General features: G+C 41.3%; 1 protein-coding gene and 1 non-coding gene across 2 annotated transcripts in view; both read left to right on the top strand.

Moving 5' to 3' along the window:
• The window catches only part of LOC126295468 (dephospho-CoA kinase), a 34771-nt gene that overhangs the window by 12600 nt on the left and 2402 nt on the right, over positions 1-19769 (top strand). The window contains exon 4 of the mRNA XM_049988004.1: positions 6540-6699. Coding sequence (XP_049843961.1) covers positions 6540-6699 — 160 coding nt within the window. The remainder of the gene's footprint in view (positions 1-6539; positions 6700-19769) is intronic.
• Trnal-caa (transfer RNA leucine (anticodon CAA)) lies at positions 5454-5528 on the top strand. The gene has a single exon. It is a non-coding gene; the product is annotated as a tRNA-Leu (tRNA).

Genomic DNA, 19769 nt, shown 5'->3' with positions numbered 1-19769 from the left:
TGACAAATCCTGTTAAGCAGTCGTCACTCCAGAGGTTTACTCGCATATATCACACTGAACAGTGCACTGGGATAGCACCTTCGTGGACTATCTCCACGTTTACCCGGCTTCAGGAGAGCAATTATCTGGGGATGTATAAGTTACTGTAATGTTCTGTCTCTAAAAGTGAGATGAAGAATTTTGGTGACCTTGTCTTCACATATTTATCAGGTTTGCTGAGAAACATGGAGGATATACCGGGTGATCAAAAAGGCAGTATAAATTTGAAAACTGACACACATGTTTGGAATGACGGGATTTTATTAGAACCAAAAAATGTCTGACAGATGGCGCTTCATCTGATCAGAATAGCAATAATTTGCATAATAAAGGAAAGCAAAGCAAAGATGATGTTCTGAACAGGAAATGCTCAATATGTCCACCATCATTCCTCAACAATAGCTGTAGTAGAGGAATAATGTTGTGAACAGCACTGTAAAGCATGTCCGGAGTTATGGTGAGGCATTGGTGTAGGATGTTGTCTTTGCATCCCTAGATATGTCGGTCAATCACTATACACTTGACTTCAGGTAACCCCAAAGCCAATAATTGCACGGACTGACGTCTGCGGAAATGGGAGGCCAAGCGTGATGAAAGTGATGGCTGAGCACACGATCGTCACCAAACGAAGCACACAAGAGATCTTTCATGCCTCTAGCAATATGGGGTGGAGGGCCATCCTGCATGAACATCGTGCATTCCAGCAGGTGTTTATCAGCCAGGCTGGGGATGATGCGATTCTGTAACATATCGGCGTATCTCTCACCTGTCACGGTAGCAGTTTTAAAACCAGAATCACACATTTCCTCAAAGGAAAAAGGCCAAGTAACGTTAGATGTGGTAAATCCAACCCATACCGTGACTTTCTCGTCATGCAATGGAGTTTCCATGACAGTTCTAGGATTTTCGGTAGGCCAAATTTTGCAGTTATGGGTGTTGACAGACCCTCGCAGCATGAAATGAGCTTCGTCAGTCCACAACATGTTACTCAACCAATCGTCATCTTCCGCCATCTTTTGAAATGCCCTCCGCTTCACTAAATCGCCTGGTAACAGTTCATGATGCCGATGGATTTTGTACGGATAGCATCGGAGGGTACGCCTCAGTGCCAACCAGACAGTAGTGTACGGAATGCCGGTGCGACGTGAGACTGCACGAGCGCTGGCTTCCCCGTGCAGAGACAAACCCGCTACAGTCTCCATTTCTTCCTGAACTGTCTCAGCAGCATTACGCCTTGTGCTCGGTCGGCCACTAAGGGGTCTATCGTCTAAACAACCCGTGGCTTCCAACTTCGAAATCATTCTCGCCACAGCTGCATTTGTCAACGGACCTTTACCCGTTCGAATTCCCTTCCTATGACGATAGGATCGTAGCGCTGAACTAGCACATTCCCCATTCTGATAATACAGCTTCACTAAAAGCGCCTTTTCAGGTAATGTCAACATGCTTTGACTGCTGGCGCATCTGACTCTCTCCCTCATTTCAGCTCCTTTTATACGCGATTGTCATGCGCAGTCACTGAAGTTTTGCTGTGCAGCGCCATCTGCCGAACATTTTGTGAAGAAAGAATATATATATATATATATATATATATATATATATATATATATATATATATATATATATATATATCCCATGGGAAAAATATATTAAAAATAAAGATTCCAAGACTTACCAAGCGGGAAAGCGCCGGCAGACAGGCACATGAACAAAACACACAAACACACACACAGAATTACAAGCTTTCGCAACTGGCAGTTGCTTCGTCAGGAAGGAAGGAAGGCTCTCCTTCCTTCCTTCCTGACGAAGCAACTGCCAGTTGCGAAAGCTTGTAATTCTGTGTGTGTGTTTGTGTGTTTTGTTCATGTGCCTATATATATATATATATATATATATATATATATATATATATATATATATATATATATAAAATAGAAAGAAACTTCCACATGGGAAAAATATATTAAAAACAAAGATTCCAAAACTTACCAAGCGGGAAAGTGCCGGCAGACAGGCACATGAACAAAACACACAAACACACACACAGAATTACGAGCTTTCGCAACTGGCAGTTGCTTCGTCAGGAAAGAGGGAAGGAGAGGGAAAAATGAAAGGATGTGGGTTTTAAGGGAGAGGGTAAGGAGTCATTCCAATCCCGGGAGCGGAAAGGCTTCGCTTAGGGGCAAAAAAAGGACAGGTGTACACTCGCGCTCGCGCGCGCGCACACACACACACACACACACACACACACACACACACACACACACACACACACACACACACACACACACACATATCCATCCGCACATACACAGACACAAGCAGACATATCTCTGCTTGTGTCTGTGTATGTGCGGATGGATATGTGTGTGTGTGTGCGCGAGTGTACACCTGTCCTTTTTTTCCCCTAAGGGAAGCCTTTCCGCTCCCGGGATTGGAATGACTCCTTACCCTCTCCCTTAAAACCCACATCCTTTCATTTTTCCCTCTCCTTCCCTCTTTCCTGACGAAGCAACTGCCAGTTGCGAAAGCTCGTAATTCTGTGTGTGTGTTTGTGTGTTTTGTTCATGTGCCTGTCTGCCGGCGCTTTCCCGCTTGGTAAGTCTTGGAATCTTTGTTAAACCCCATGTCATTCCAAGCATGTGTGTCGATTTTTACCTCTCTATCTACATTATTTTGTGGTTTATTAAATTTTCAAATTTTTATTGGCTTTTTGATCACCTGGTACTTGCAACACATAGACACTATAGACAATTCTCACGCTTGTAAAAGAAAGGTGTCATTGTGTTTGGAGGTACCACACAGGGTTTCCCACCCAAGCAAGAAACAAGAGTTTTCATTCCATATTATACACTGTGGTGCCAAAAGTCATGTGATACCATCTAATATTGTGCCAGACCTCCTTTTGCTGGTGTCATGCAGCATCTCAACATGGCATGGGCTCAACAAGTCATTGGAAGTACCCTGCAGAAATAATGAGCCATGCTGCCTGTAAATCTGTCCATAATTGCAAAAGTGTTGCTGGTGCAGGATGCTGGTGCAGGATGTTTTGCACAAACTTAAGTCTCGACTGTTCCGTAAATTTTCAGTGGGATTCGTGTTGGGCGATCTAGGTGCTCAAATTGTTCTTTCGAATTATCCAGCATGTTCTTCAAACAAATACGAACAGTTGTAACCTGGTGACATGACATCGTTGTTTGGGAATATGAAGTCCATGAATGGCTGAAAATGATCTTGCAAGTAGCTGAACACCCAGAGGACCCAGTCCAATCCACATAAATACAGACCACATATATTGATAAAAATATGGTCTTTATTGAGATTGAAATGAATGTGACAATGAAGTTATCTGGTCGAGTATAACAAGTGTAGGTGAAACCAATTTAATTGTTGGGTGTTGCCACAGGCCATCCTATTTCACTGTGACAGTTCGAAAGTCGTAAAGCCGTTCAGTGAAAGTCTACAGTCAGTAGAGTGTAAGTACCCAGATCATGCAGTACTATTTGGAGGGGAGTTGAACCTACCAAATGCATACTGGGATATCTATTGATAAATTGCAGGGAGTACAGACAGTTGTGTGAAATACTATTGAAAATATTTTCTGAAAACTATGTTGAGCAGCTTGGCAGCCCACACACAGTGGAAATACTTCAGACTTTGTAGCAGAAAATAGGCCAGCTGTTATTGACAATTTCAGTATAGAAGTGGGGCTTAGAAATCGTCTCATTACAGCAACTATGGTTACAAAAGTTAATAAATGAGCCAAGAAGGCTGGGAGAGTGTTAGTGCTAGATAAGCAGTTGTTAGCCTCTCATGTAGAAAGTGAATTGGTCATGTAGATCCTGTTAGATGGACCTAGAGGAATTATGGGCAAAGTTCAAGCAGGTTGTAAATCATGGCCTGGGGAGTTATGTGCAGAGTAAGTGGATAAAGGATGGAGAAGACCCACCAAGGTTTAATAATGAAATTCGGAAGATTAAAAGGGAATGCACAAATGACGCCAAGCAAAAGTTAGTAGAGCTTTGTGCGTCTGTGAAAAGATCTATGCGCAAAGTATACAACAACCATCACTATCATACCTTAGCAAAAGATCTGGCAGGGAACGTGACAAAATTCTAGTCTTATGTGAAATCGCGAAGCGGGTCTAAGACTTCCATCCAGTCACTTGTCGACCAGTCTGGTGTGGCAGTTGAAGATAGCAAAATGAAAGCCAAAAGATTAAATTTCACATTCAAGAAGTCATTCACATGGGAGAATCGTACAAACATACCATTGTTTGACCATCAAACAGCCTTCCATGTGGATAGTATAGTAATAAGCATCCTTGTTGCATTTATTGTGTATCTCTCACCCAGCACAAAGTCCCAAGTGACTGGAAAAAAGTGCAGCTGACTCCTGTATATAAGAAAGGTAAAAGGATGGACCCGTAAAATTACAGACCCATATCCCTAACTTTGGTTTGCTGCTGAATCCTTGAACTTATTCTCAGTTCAAATATAATGAACTTTCTTGAGACTGAGAATGTTACATCCATGAATCAGCATGGTTTTAGAAAGCATTTCTCATGCAAAATTCGGCTTGCCCTCTTCTCACATCATATACTGTGAACTGTAGATGAAGGCCAACAGTTAGATTGCAAATTTCTAGATTTCCTGAAAGTATTTGACATTGTGACACAGTGCAGGTTGTTATAAAGGTATTATGGGGCGAGTTCAGATATGAGAGTCGAGTAAAGACTTCTTACGTAATAGAACAAAGTTTTTTGTCCTTGATGGTGGGAGATCATCAGAGGTGAGGATATCGTCAGGATTGCCCCAGGGAAGTGTGATAGGACCGCCGTAGTTCTCTATGAAAGGTAGCTAGCTCTGAATGTGAGAACAAGTAAGTTAATGCAGATGAGTAGGAAAAACAACCCCTTAATGTTTGGATACAGCATTAGTAGTTACCTGCTTGACATAGTCAAGTTGTTTAAATAGCTTAGTGTAACACTGAAAAGTGATATGAAATGGAGCGAGCACATGAGGGTTGTGGTAAGGAAGGCGAATTTTATGAAAGGAGTAAAGGAGACAGCATATAGGACGACTCACACCCCATCCTCACAGCTTTACTTCTGCCAGTACCTCGTCTCCTAAGGAAGGCGAATTTTATGAAAGGAGTAAAGGAGACAGCATATAGGACGACTCACACCCCATCCTCACAGCTTTACTTCTGCCAGTACCTCGTCTCCTAGCTTCCAAACTTCTCATTCTCATTCTGGAAACATTCCCCAGGCTGTGGCTAAGCCGTGTCTCCGCAATATCGTTTCTTTCAGGACTGCTAGTTCTGCGTGGTTCGCAGGAGAGCTTCTGTAGAGTTTGGAAGGTAGGAGACGAGGTACTGGCAGAAGTAAAGCTGTGAGGACGGGGCGTGAGTCGTGCTCGGGTAGCTCAGTTGGTAGAGCACTTGCCCGCAAATGGCAAAGGTCCCGAGTTCGAGTCTCGGTCCGGCAAACAGTTTTAATCTGCCAGGAAGTTTCATATCAGCGCACACTCCGCTGCAGAGTGACAGTCTCATTCATCATATAGGACGCTGGTGGACCTACCCTCGAATACGGCTCGAGTGTTTGAGTGTTTGAGATCTGCACCAGGTCAAATTGAAGGAAGAAATCGAAGCAATTCAGAGACAGGCTGCTAGATTTCTTACCAGTTGGTTCGAGCAACAGGCAAGTATTACAGACATGCTACAGGAACTTAAATGGGATTCGCTGAAGGCAAGGCAATGTTCTACTCTGTAGGAATCAACATGGATTCCGGAAACAGCAATCGTGTGAGACCCAACTCACTTTATTTGTTCGTAAGACCCAGAAAATATTAGATGCAGGCTCTCATGTAGATGCCATTTTCCTTGACTTCTGGAAGGCGTTCGATACAGTTCCGCACTGTCACCCGATAAACAAAGTAAGAGCCTACGGAATATCAGATCAACTGTGTGGGCGGATTGAAGAGTTTTTAGCAAACAGAACACAGCATGTTGTTCTCAATGGAGAGACATCTACAGACATTAAAGTAATCTCTGGTGTGCCACAGGGGAGAGTTAGGGGACCATTGCTTTTCACAATATATATAAATGACCTAGTAGATAGTGTCAGAAGTTGACATCAGCAACTTGTGTGACGAAAACTCTGTCCTTGATATAGCCCCAGAAAAAAAAAGGTCAAGGGGCATAATGTTTGGTGAGTGGGGTGGCCAGTGTGTTGGACCGGTCCGACATCCTGCTCTCCAGACATTACGCCCCTTCACTTTTTTCTTTCTGGGGCTATGTCAAGGACAGAGTTTTCGTCACACAAGTTGCTGATGTCAACAAACTAAAGGCTAGGATACAAGCTGCTGTAACACTGAACTGAATTCTCAGTGTACCCACTCGTGCTAAAATGCAAATTATCAGAACTCCACAGATATTTTGCATAAAACTTTGCTCCCGATGTCTCGACAGCGTGTAAGGCAGCTGACTGTTGTTTTCAGTGAGGAGGACCTGCAGCTGCAGCGCCTGATGGAGCGCGGACAGATGTCGGAGGCGCGGGCCAAGCGCCGCATCGCTGCCCAGATGCCGCTCGAGGACAAGTGCCGGCGTGCACACTTTGTCGTCGACAACTCCGGCTCCGAGAGGGACACACGTGAAGAGGTACGTTGTTTACGTGCGTAAACAGCTGTGGTTGCCACCAATCCCCTTCCTAACGTATGCGCGCATGCACAGAATGGGGAAAAAAACTACAGGAAAAGATCCCTGATAGGTGGGCCGAAGTATGAATTGAACTTTGAGTTAGGGAGGACACTGGACTAAGATAGTGCATTCAGCTGTGCTAGTCACAATGCCAGTGTGGTATACTGGGTAACACATGTGCCCAGTAAGCAGAGGACCTGGGTTTAAACCCCATCCGTGGCACAAGTTTTAATTCATTACTTCAGCTTCTATCCTTATTGAAAATGAAACTCCCTATGTCTCCAGGAAAATGTGACTCCATCAGATTAATAGATCCCTGAGAGTATAAGGAGCAGAGGAGCAAGTCATACAGCCAGAAATGTGTTCTGAGGGAGAGAGACCGACCTGAAGGCTGAGATGAAAGATCTTTGACGGTGTAGATTTCAGTGATTAAAAGCACATGGGAGAACACAGCAGGTAAGTGGGAATGTTGTGCCTGTTCTGGTGTCTTGGCTCCACTCTCAAGAGGTGAGTGCAGCACCACCACACACATCCACAGTACCCTTCGCACTGCCGAAGGCACGTCTTCCAGCAGGGGAGGTGGGGCTACTTATAGGAAGGGCAGATACGCCTTGCCTGTGGATGATCGCGCCCACAGTGGTCACCAGAAATTCCCGCCCATACGTCGATGCCGAGCTGGTGCTGCCACCGAATGGTGGGCATTCTCTGTAGCCCACAGGTGGAGTTTTCAGCGTCTCCGTGACGCGTACCTGAGGCGTCAGGTCAGAGGGGTGTTCTGAACACAGTTTCGACACAAAGCAGCTCAATAGGCTGTGGAGTGGAAGGGGTAGGCTAGCAATAGAACAGTGCACCACCATTGACTAGACACTCATTTATTGAACACACAAGTCAGGTATTACCCAAAAGGAACACTCAGTACAAATTACAAAATAATATTCTTTTCCTTTAAGTCACTCAAACATTTAAATAAGCAAATAGCAATAATTTAACTGAAAGCCTTTTAAGAAAGCAAGACTAGAAAATTTGAATGATGAGTTAAAATCATATTTAAATGCGCTCTGACCGAGCACATATTTTAAAACGAAATACTTCCTTTAAGGGACCAGCCATCGAAATTAATTACATTATCCTCAACAACCACATTACATCCAAGACATTTAAGATTAAACGGTAATATATAACATCTGAGAGCTGCAGTCCCAAGTTTTAAGCCGCACGTTTCAGATGGACTGCACTGCATCAGTACAATACAAGTCCCTCAGAGAATCTCCCCACACAGGAAGTTATTGCCGCAATCGACAAAATATCAACAAAATTCCATGTACTGACCTAAAACAAACTAAAAGCTCTCTTAAGTTTGGTACAGTTAATTTCCTTTCAACATGACATATGTCACAAGTCTAGCCCTAGGACGGCACCAACACCCCGCAATTAAGCACGCGAAAATCCAATAACAGAGAGCCGGCTCTCCAATAGCGGAACATTTAGCCACGCACAGTGTGCTGGTTTGCGGGATGCTCATCTCGCCCTTAACCTCAACACCAGTTCAAATACTAGTCAGCCTACAATCTTGAACCACCATACACATTCCTTCAGTTACTGCATAGAAAGCCAATGTGATAGACAAACAGATCAGCACATGATAAAAGCTTAAGCAGTTTCCTTACTAGACAAGCCTTATGAAGAGTAGCCGCAGTTTTTTTTAAACCGTGAGTACACCCACAATCAAAAGACAAACAATGCCAATCGTAAGGACAGTAGCACATAAGCAAGTGGCAATGGTAACTTCTGCTTAGATTGGCTACAAATAAGCTCGTGATTTAACACACCAGGGAACAGTCTTTACAACACAACCATCAGTACAATAGCAAATTACTCACACGTGTACTCCACCACGATTTCGATTCGCAAAGCCATAGACAAAATGTGGAGAACGTATCACCTAGACCGACATAATGGTGCTCCCTCAGTTACCCCAAGTAACTGACTCCCTTAGTTGCACAGCAAACAACCAGACCAATTCTCTTCTCCGAAAGCAGTCACCGCAACTCTCGGGAACCACTGGGACATCCAGTGCAAAAATCGTTACTCCTTCACACAAACGACAGGACGCCCGCTTCCCCCTGCTTGCTACGGCGCCTTCCGTTCAGAGCCGACTTGCATATCTCCATGCGATAGGTCCGGTCCCACACTCACTGCATCAACCCGACAACTGTCTTCCACCACGACACGGAGCACACCCCCCCCCACCAAGGACCTCGCCTCGCTACTCCTCGCGTAGGCCCCAGAGGGCACTGCTTACCGCTCTGACCGTGGCAGGAAAGATAAACCACCAGAGTGGCACTATCAATATGAGCTGCCACTGCTCAGTACCATTGAGTTAGACAACCTGTGACCATTTGTGCTACCCTTCTCTGTGTACATTCAATATACCCTGGTAGTCATATTTGGTATGGATTCCAGATACATGCAATATTCTAGGATGGGAAGCCCAAGACTGATTGTTTTTTGCAGCATTCTACTGAGGAACTGAAGTCTACCACCTGCTTTACCTGTTACTGAGCCCAATGTCTACAAATTGTTACGTGCTGATACCTGTTAACTTGACTCATTGATATGATTTTTCGTTTTGTGAAGTGCAAGATTTTAAATTTCTCAATGTTCAAAGCGAGTTGTCAATCTTTGCACCACTTTGAGATCTTATCAGTATCAGCTGAATATTGTTATGTCTTTTTTCAGACATTATTCATGAACTGCACCATCCGTAAAAAGTCTGAAGTTACTGTTAATGTCGTCTACTAGGTCATTAATACTAAAACCACCAGATTTTTCGAACCCTCTAAAGCCACTGTAGTGACAAAAATATCCCATCTCTAGTTACCGCATGTACAGCTTGTTCTTAGACGTTTTCTTCTGGGCAATAACTATTTCATTACTAATTAGCCACAATAATCATTTGTTGTTTTGTTGTCATTCCAAACAGTTATGCTAGGTACTTAAAATCTGTTTTAAAATATTTTCAAGTAACAAAGTAAAAATTCAATATATCTTTCATTTTTTTCCTGTTAAATGCAGAAATACTTAAATATTGTTCATGGTATCATGAAGAAATCTTGATTTTTTTTTTTTTTTACAAAAATAGAGCCAATTCACAAAGTTTATAGTAGAAAATGATGTTTCCTATACATAAGCATAAACACACAATGTACAATCAGTATGTTATCATATCCTAATGTAGGTCTATACTTTGATATACATTGTCTAAAGGTAAACACTACAGTCTGTGTAAGTAAAAAATTCCTTTTAGATTCCTGTTGTCTGTAGACTGATATTTAGAATATGCACCAACATAGGAAACTGTAAGAACACAGTCCTTGCAAACTGTTTTGTCAAACACTGTACGTTTACATGAATTTTTGTCTTTGCGAGATTTGCATACCTGGCTGTCAATGCGGCATCCACCTCTGTCTGATAATTCACTGTCAGTAGTAGAGATCTGACTCTAGCTTCTCATATTCTGATTTTGACGTTTGTTCCTTCTCTGTAGATTTCCCAAGCATTGATGCCTGCTAAGTCTATTAAAAATATGAACAGGTAATTTTCTTCCATCAGCTTTCACTGAGTACTTGCAGGCCATCTGCTCAGCATCATCTGCTCCATACTTTCATTGTAACAGGTCACTGTGTCAGCCTCTGACTTTGTCCCCAGTTCTAATTTGTACCGCTGGATGCGAGGAACTGACAGTCCTCACATTCTTTCCACATTTTCCTCCATGCACTGCGAGGATTGTAACATCGATTTTGATCCTCGTGAGCCTCCTTCATCCACTCGGCCACTTTCCTTCTAATTTTGTTTATTTTAACAAGAGAAGCTCCTTTGCTTTGTTTTCAGATGTTGTACTAGTGAAAGTGAGGTGAAGAAGTTGTCATACCCAACATTCCTTCCTTTATGTAGATATTTCACTATAAATTCACTGAGATGGTCACTACCATGATGAATTTCATCTTTACCAAGATGTGTAAAAACATTTCGCATATAGTATATATGGTTCTCAGGCAAGATGTCGGATGTCATAGTGAAAACTCCACAATATTTTGTCAGCGCAACTGGCCAACATCTTCAGGTGCGACAAACACTGCTAAAGCAGGACCAGGGCACCCTATTTATGTCAGTTTTAGGCAGGAAGTGCACATGCGTGGAGGCGCGAAATTCGATGGCCAATAGTGACGATATAAACTGATAGCTGGAAGGACAGTAACGCCACCTACAGGATGAAGAACCAAATACTTCGGCGCACGGGTGGAGGCTGCCGCCGCTGCTCTGCGCTGCCATCGGTCGCCGCAGCGACCTCTGTCGGAAGCCGCAAGCAAAAATGAGCGTCCACGTAGGCACCTTGATTATCCTCCCGTTGTCAACAGAATATATACGTTGCTGGTGAATTGTCGTGCGTCTTATGACCAATAGTATTCCTCTCTGCTTCCAAGCTGTACTAAGCTGAAAGCCCGGGTCTCTGTTTACAAGATTCGTCGAACTACGTATTTCCACTGCTTCCTTAATAACACTGTCCCAGTATGAACTTGTCGATGCAAGAATTTTTGTATGTTGATAATTCATAGAATGGTCTGTACTGAGACAACGCTCGACCACTGCAGACTTTTCTGGTTGCTCCAGACGAGTGTAGCGTCGGTGTTCAGTGCATCTCTCTTCCACAGTGCGACAAGTTTGTCCGATGTACGACATGCCGCAGCTACAAGGAATCTCGTAAACACCGGGTCTTCTTAGGCCAAGACTGTCCCTAGATGAGCCCAAGAGAGCTCTGAGTTTTGCTGGCAGACAAAAAACACATTTAACTTTATGCCTCTTCAATAATCTTCCTATTCTGATGTATGGCAAGATGACCATTCCCCTACGTTCTTCGCCTTCTTCCACTTCCTCACGTTGGGTAACCCGCTTCGGTTGTAAGGCACGGCAAATCTCCCGTTTGGAGTATCCATTTTGTTGGAAAATGGTACACAGATGGAGTAGTTCATTGGATAAGCTGTCCGAGTCTGATATGGCTCGTGCTCTGTGGACCAACGTCCTCAGTACGACACTTCGTTGCGAAGGATGGTGACAGCTGGTGGCCTCTAAGTATAAGTCCGTGTGCGTTGGGTTACGGTACACTGCGTGACCTAATGTGCCATCTTCTTTTCTCCGTACCAACACGTCCAGGAATGGAAGTTCGCCGTTTTTCTCCATCTCCATCGTGAACTTCTTGCCTAAAACTGGCATAAATATGGGGCCCTGGTCCTGCCTTAGCAGTGTGTTTGTCGCACCTGAAGATGTCAGCCAGTTGCGCCGACGAAATATTCTGGAGTTTTCACTATGACATCTGACGTCTCGCCCGAGAACCATATATACAACATGTCCATCGGGAAAGCCTCAAGTAACACATTTCGAATATTCTTTGAACCTTTCTTTATTGACGGCTATTTGGTGCTGCTACCCATCCTTGAGAGTTTTGAAGCCCTGAACTGAGTGAAGTGTCACTACACTTTGACAGTAACAACTGCTCATCACCACTGATATATGGACCAGAATATTCATGCTTTGACAGTTTGCTATGAATTCCTCCTATATATCTTATATAAGAACAAAATTGTCCCTTGTTATTTACTATGGCCGTGTCGACTTCAAATCGAACCTGAGGAACCTCTTCATTTTCCTGAAAAACAGTGTTACAATACAGCTTTGTAAAACTTAATTCCCCACCTCTATGATCAAAGATGCTCCACTTTATTCCTTTGGATCCAGTGCCACCCCTAACATACAGACTAGCGATAAATGCATCAAACTCTTGTAATGGTAACAACTATTCTTTGCTGCTCAACATTCTTCACAGCTCTTTCTGAATGTGTTTGAGAACAAGTTTCTCAGTAAACAAATGCCAGGCACTCAATACAGAATCACTGAAAACTCACCTTCTTGTGTACGGAGACGGACCAGAATTCTCCCAAAGGATATTTTGCTGTATCAGTTTCCAGGAGCTCAAATATTAGGGAGTATTACTTCCCTCTTTGTTCCATCAGATGCCTGTGCCTCTGCTCTGGCAGACAAGTTACTGAGAAAGCATTCTTTACCTGAATTACACCACATTTTAGAAGGTGCATCGCTGTGAAAGATGCCACTCTTACAATTTCATATCTATGTTACGGCTACAGAGACAGTAATATCTGCCAACAGTGAGTCATAATAAGCAGCACTTAGTTTATTCATAGAGACAAAAATGTCTTGTCGGTGATTTTAGGTGTTGTCGTGGTCTTCAGTTCAGAGACTGGTTTGATGCAGCTCTCCATGCTACTCTATCTTGTGCAAGCTTCATCATCTCCAAGTACCTACTGCAACCTACATCCTTCTGAATTTGCCTAGTGTATTCATCTCTTGGTCTCCCTCTACGATTTTCACCCTCCATGCTGCCCTCCAATACTAAATTGGTAATCCCTTGATGCCTCAGAACATGTCCTACCAACCAATCCCTTCTTCTAGTTAAGTTGTGCCACAAACTTCTCTTCTCCCCAATCCTATTCAATACCTCCTCATTAGTTATATGATCTACCAATTTAATCTTCAGCATTCTTCTGTAGCACCACATTTCAAAAGCTTCTATTCCCTTCTTGTCTTAACTAGTTATCTTCCATGTTTCACTCCTATACATGGCTACACTCCATATAAATACTTTCAGAAAAGACTTCCTGACACCTAAATCTATACTCGATGTTAACAAATTTCTCTTCTTCAGAAACGCTTTTCTTGCCATTGCTACCTTACATTTTATATCTCCTCTACTTCAACCATCATCAGTTATTTTGCTCCCCAATTAGCAAAACTCATCTACTAGTTTGTCTCATTTACTAATCTAATTCCCTCTGATGTAATTTGACTACATTCAGTTATCCTTGTTGTGCTTTTGTTGATGTTCATCTTATATCCTCCTTTCAAGACACTGTCCACTCCATTCAACTGCTCTTCCAAGTACTTTCTTGTCTCTGACAGAATTACAATGTCATCGGCAAACATCTAAGTTTTTATTTCTTCTCCATGGATTTTAATTCTTACTTCGAATTTTTCTTTTGTTTCCTTTACTGCTTGCTCAATATACAGATTGTATAACGCTGGGTATAGGCTGCAACCCTGTCTCACTCCCTTCCCAACCACTTCTTCCCTTTCATTCCCCTCGAGTCTCGTAACCGCCATCTGATTTCTGTGTACAAATTGTAAATAGGCTTTCACTCCCTGTATTTTACCCCTGCCACCTTCAGAATTTGAAAGAGTATTCCAGTCAACATTGTCAAAAGCCTCCTCTAAGTTTACAAATGCTAGAAATGTAGGTTTGCCTTTCCTTGATCTATCTTCTAAGATAAGTCATTGGGTCAGTATTGTCTCACGTGTTCCAACATTCCTATGGAATCCAAACTGATCCCCCCCCCCCCCCTCCGAGGTCGGCTTCTACTAGTTTTTCCATTCGTCTGTAAAGAATTTGTGTTAGTATTTTGCAGCCATGACTTATTAAACAGATAGTTTGGTAATTTTCACACCTGTCAGCACCTGCTTTCTTTGGGATTGTAATTATTATATTCTTCTTGAAGTCTGAAGGTATTTCGCCTATCTCATACATCTTGCTCACCAGATGGAAGAGTTTTGTCAAGGCTGGCTCTCCCAAGGCTATCAGTAATTCTAATGGAATGTTGTCTACTCCTGGGGCTTTGTTTCGACTAGGCTAAGAAATATTAAATGTCGTGAACCTTCATTCACCTCTCAAAACAATTAGGTGAGGAGGGAGACGTTAAAATTTTGCTGTGGTTCAAAACAGTCCTGTTGGCAGTTCTAGTGTTGATGTGGAACATGCATGGCAAGGGTTCCAATATACATCAGTAGGGCACACCCAAAGTTACTAGCACATCTCTCAAAATTCTCCATCCATGATAACATGTAAGATCCTCCCTTCCAAGAAATTGTCAATGAAGTCACAAATTTTGCTGAATGCCCCGTATACTCGTATGTCCGATAATAAGTGTAGGTGTGGTAGTAGACCGAATGATTTTTGGAATTTAAGAAATGCTATGTTTACGTGACTACATTGATTTGTGGCTTTCAAGATGCAGTGGGGAAAGTGCATGTTAGGTTTCACATGATTGATGATTTTTCAGAATCTGTGTTGGTTGGCATGGAGGTGGTCATTCTGTTTCAGATACTTCATTACATTTGAGCTCAGAATATGTTCTAAGATTCAACAAGTAATGGATGTCAAATATATCGGATCACTTCTGCTGCCCATCTTGTAAGGCAGGTGTCTTTGTGCTTTCATCCAACCACTTGGCATGGTTCTGTGTTAAAGGAATCTACAGTAATTTACGGTTAAAAAAGGGCAAACTTAGATGCGAATTTGGTATGCAAACTTAGATGCGAATTTGGTATGCAAACTTAGATGCGAATTTGGTATAGAATCTGATAGTGATTCCTGTAGGCCCTGGAGCTTTGTTCATTTTTAACAGTTTTAGCTGTTTCTCAACACCACTGGCACTAATATTTATATCCCCTATCTTTGTGTTGGTGTGAGAATTAAATTGGGGCAATACTTCTGTATTTTATATTGTAAAGAAGCATTTGAAAATGGAATTCAGCAGTTTTACTTTGCTACGCTCAATTTCAGTGTACATTACTAACCTAGATCATGGAAGGTGAATGAGCAGATGACGATTTAGAGGGTGGATATGCAACTACTCACAGAAGTCGGTCGTGGATTGTAACTATCATCTGGCAGCAAAACTCAGTAGATATTCTAATGCATTAACACAGAGTAGATTTATGCTAGAAGTAAAATTATTTCCAGTTTTGGCCACCAGGGGCAAATCTGGCACTGTGAATGCAAGAAAGATGTTTAGAAATGTTTCCATATATAATGGTTAGGAATGGAACGTGGACAGAAAAACTCAAACAAATGAATCATAATGTCATAATGTTGGTGTCATTATTAACTATTGTTACATAGTTTGTTCAATATCAGCATCAGAGAAGATGGTGAGATCCCGTACAGTGCAAATTGTGCATATGGTGACTAAAACTGGAAGCAATTTTTTTTTCCAGCAGAAATTGGTTCTGCATTAACGCTTAAGAATATCTACCAAGTTTTGCTGCCACACTATGATTACAGCCCACATTGGGGCTCTGTGAGTAGGTGCACTTCATTTATAACCACATGATATTTATCATGGTCCACTTTCTTGATGGAGACATTGGAGTGTTATGTGAATATCTGTAATGATATGTTTATTTTTCCTTCCCTTAACGTTTGTCTAGTCTAGACTTTAAGTTTGGTGTCCATAATATTATTTTTTTCTTATCTTTATTTCATTTTGCTACTATCACTCGTAACTTCTAGATGGCTACCTATAAACTAATCTACATGTAGTTTACCTACGTGCTTTCTTTATTGTGACAGAAAAGAGCAACAGATTTTCTTTATTTCAAATTTTGTTGACGCATTTTGCAGTTATCTTAATACCCACTGCTATTAGTACTGTTACAACAACGTATAATGCCATTACAATAATAAGCAATACAACTGTTATAATTATAAAAATTCCGTGTTACTACTACTGCGACCACCATCTATCTTTTCAGCAACAACTACTGAAAATTATGTTACTAACACCACTACTAATACTTCTACTGCAGTTTCATGTGGTTATGTTAGCACAGTTCACCCTCAAAAAACATTTAAATAGCATAAAGGCTCCAATACAAGATCAATCAGTTTGTCAGTAACTTCACTTTTGTCAAACATTTGACTGTAAATGGTGCTTTTGGACATGTTTGTCAGGCATAAATAGTATTTGATGTGTTGTGAGAAATTTCGTTTGATGGAATGTTCGACAAATGGCAGGCATTGTTTGTGCCAATGTTTCACTGTATTTGTCTAGTGAAAATAGTTTTATTACAGTTTTTCTCCCTGTACCTTGAAATTCCACAGCTGTTGAAACTACGATCAAAGATAAAAACAGAGTAGTACTGGTAACTACCAGAACTGTATAGGTGTTCATCATTCCCAGCCAAATGTTATACAGGAAGAGGTAATGAACAAAATCAGTATTCTACACGTAACATACAAGCAGGAGTGCATGGAAACAAAAAAAACGAAGTGCTCCAGTTCTTCCACAAACAATGTGGCCTCTGTTCCCATTTTGTATTTTAATGAACTGTCATTAGTGAACTGGGTTATTAACAGTTTCACTGTCCATCTGCAGATAGTTGGTATAATCACCATGTTCGGAATGTAACATTTCCATAAACACGTTTTCATGTGTGTATTTCTCTTTCCTTTTAAGCCATTCCCTGGACCACTATCTTGTTTTGTTCTTCTTCTTCAAACACAGTGCCTAAGTCAGAGTAAGGACTAAACACACACACACACACACACACACACACACACACACACACAAAATCTCTCTCTCTCTCTCTCTCTCTCTCTCTCTCTCACTACTTCTACTAGTATTGGAATGTATGTAGTTTCTCTCTATGGTCAGTGGTGCCCTGTTGGGTCCAGCAATATTTTGCTGCTTTCAGACAATATGGCAATGGATTAGAGTGAATAATTTATATTTAAATGAGTCTTGTCAGCCATCTTTGGTAAACTTATGGCTGCCTCCCTTCATTTTCATATTAAGGGGAGTTAGAATAAAAAAATCTGTTCTCTCATTGTAAAATCGGCAATTTTCCGAATAAAATGGTATATATATCATTTATAAACTCACACAGGACGATTTTTCTTTCTTTCTTTTTTTTTTTTTTTTTTTTAAATATAATGTACACTGGTTGAAAATGTTAAAATTTTTATGTGCATTACTTCAAGATCCAATAAAATCATTTTTTTAAATATAGAAGGCTGTGGATTGTTGTGCTATAAAAGTTAAATTACATGTTTGTATTGGTAGTGCTGTCGAAAACATTATCGTTTCATAGTAAAAACACATGCTGTGTGTCAAAGTGCTAACGTTTTTCTGGGGAAAAGTGGTGAATTGATTGGTAAATCTCTCAAAGAGTACATTATGATGCCAAAATTAAGTGTTTTTAAGAAATGTGGGTTTGACGGTAATAGATCTTCAAATAAAGGGAAACACTGTGTTCAACATGTGGAATGAAGTGCAGGCAAACTCGTCAGTATCTAGAGAGACACTCATTAGTGCTTCGAAGATTAAAATAAAACATTATGATGCACAGTCTTCTCTAAACGAAAGTGATGTAAATGGTAGGTTATGTTATATTCTGATAGACTTAAACATCCTAACAAGGGTGTTAGGTGAATGTGTGTGTTGTAAATTATGTGGAGGACCTGTTAGTTTACATGAAGACAGTGAGGTATCAGATGGGCTAGCCAGGAAACTTATCATTAATTGTGCCAGTTGTAAATATACCCATTCATTTTGGAATTTTGATAAGTGTAAAGATAGTTATTTTGAACTAAATGTTAGGTAGTTTTATGGATTGAGAGCTATTGGAAAAGGACACACTGCAGCAGAAGCAATGTGTGTCGTGATGAATATGCCACACCCATCTTGTAAAATCGACAAGTATTCAGGATGTATTGGAGCTACTGTGGAATCTGTTGCATGTGAGTCAATGAAGGGGGTGCTGCAAACGAAGCTGTTGAAATAAATGATGGTATGAGTGACATACCAGTAGCTATTGACGGCACTTGGGGCAGATGCATGGCAACAGTTCTAAGAATTCTGTCGCTATGGCGAACAGCGTGGATACGGCAAAGGTAACAGATTCCCAGATTCTGACCAAACATTGTTATAAACGTAAATCAGGGAATGAAGAAGGGCATATCTTTGACAGAAATTATGAAGAAACAGGTGGTGGTATGGAGGCCTCTGCAGCTTTTGATATTTTTAGACAAATCTGTGAACGAAAGGGGAGTGTGTTACACTAAGTTCTTAGGTGATGGAGACTCAAAAGCATATAACAGTGTAGTAGCCATTCAGCCTTACGGTGAGAAGATTATCACAAAACTGGAATGTGCTGGTCATGTCCAGAAGAGGATGGGCACCAGGTTGAGGACGTTGAAACAAAGTTTGATATAAGAAAGTTTCTGATGATGGTAAAGCCGCAAGAGGCAGGCTTACAGACAAAATGATGAACTACAGCCACATTATGGGATGGCCATTAGAAATAATAATGAAGATTTGTTGAAAGTGAAGCAGGCAGTATGGGTTACTTTCTTCCATAGACTGTCAACTGATGAACAACCAGTGCACCACCTTTGCCCTCCTGGACCTGATTCATGGTGCATGTACTGGAATCCCCAGTACTCAAACAGTTCATACAGCCATAAACATTCCATCCCAGAAACAGTCATGGATATCGTAAAACCTATTTACAGAGTTCTGGCAAGTCCTAAATTACTGAAGAAGTGTCTGCACGGTCAGACTCAAAATCTCAATGAGTCGGTCAATAATCTTATATGAACTTGCTTACCAAAAACTTTTTTGTTGGAAATCAAGACACTAAAGTGGGTGGTCAGTGATGCTGTTATTGATTTTAATGATGGCAACATTGGTAGGGTGAAAGTGCTAGAGCATATGGGAATTAATTCTGGAGCAAACTGCATCAGAGAACTTGAATGGATGGGCAAGGTTTGCATTAATAAAGCAGAGTATGCAGCACAGTTGGCCACTAAGGAGTGCAGAAAGAAGAAAAAAACTTGGAAAAAGATCAAGAGGATGATGTACTGTATGGTGCAGGGTGCTTTTGAGTGACTAAAAATAAAAAATCAAGCATATATTAAGTGAGTTACAGTCTTTTGAAACTTTAGAAGCCGTTCCTGAAAATTTACATTCTCTGTTGCGTTTTTCCCTAAAACTCAGAAACCACTTCGAGTAGAGTATTCAAGTTTTCGGGTCTACTGAACTAAAAGAACATAATGTTGTGTTTAGTCAAAATTATTTAGGAAATGTAAAAAAAAAATACCCCTAATTTTAACCGTGTAGTTA

The sequence above is a fragment of the Schistocerca gregaria genome, chromosome 11 (genome assembly GCF_023897955.1).
Source record: "Schistocerca gregaria isolate iqSchGreg1 chromosome 11, iqSchGreg1.2, whole genome shotgun sequence".
Taxonomy (NCBI): domain Eukaryota; kingdom Metazoa; phylum Arthropoda; class Insecta; order Orthoptera; family Acrididae; genus Schistocerca; species Schistocerca gregaria.
This window is presented reverse-complemented; position numbering and strand designations above follow the sequence as displayed.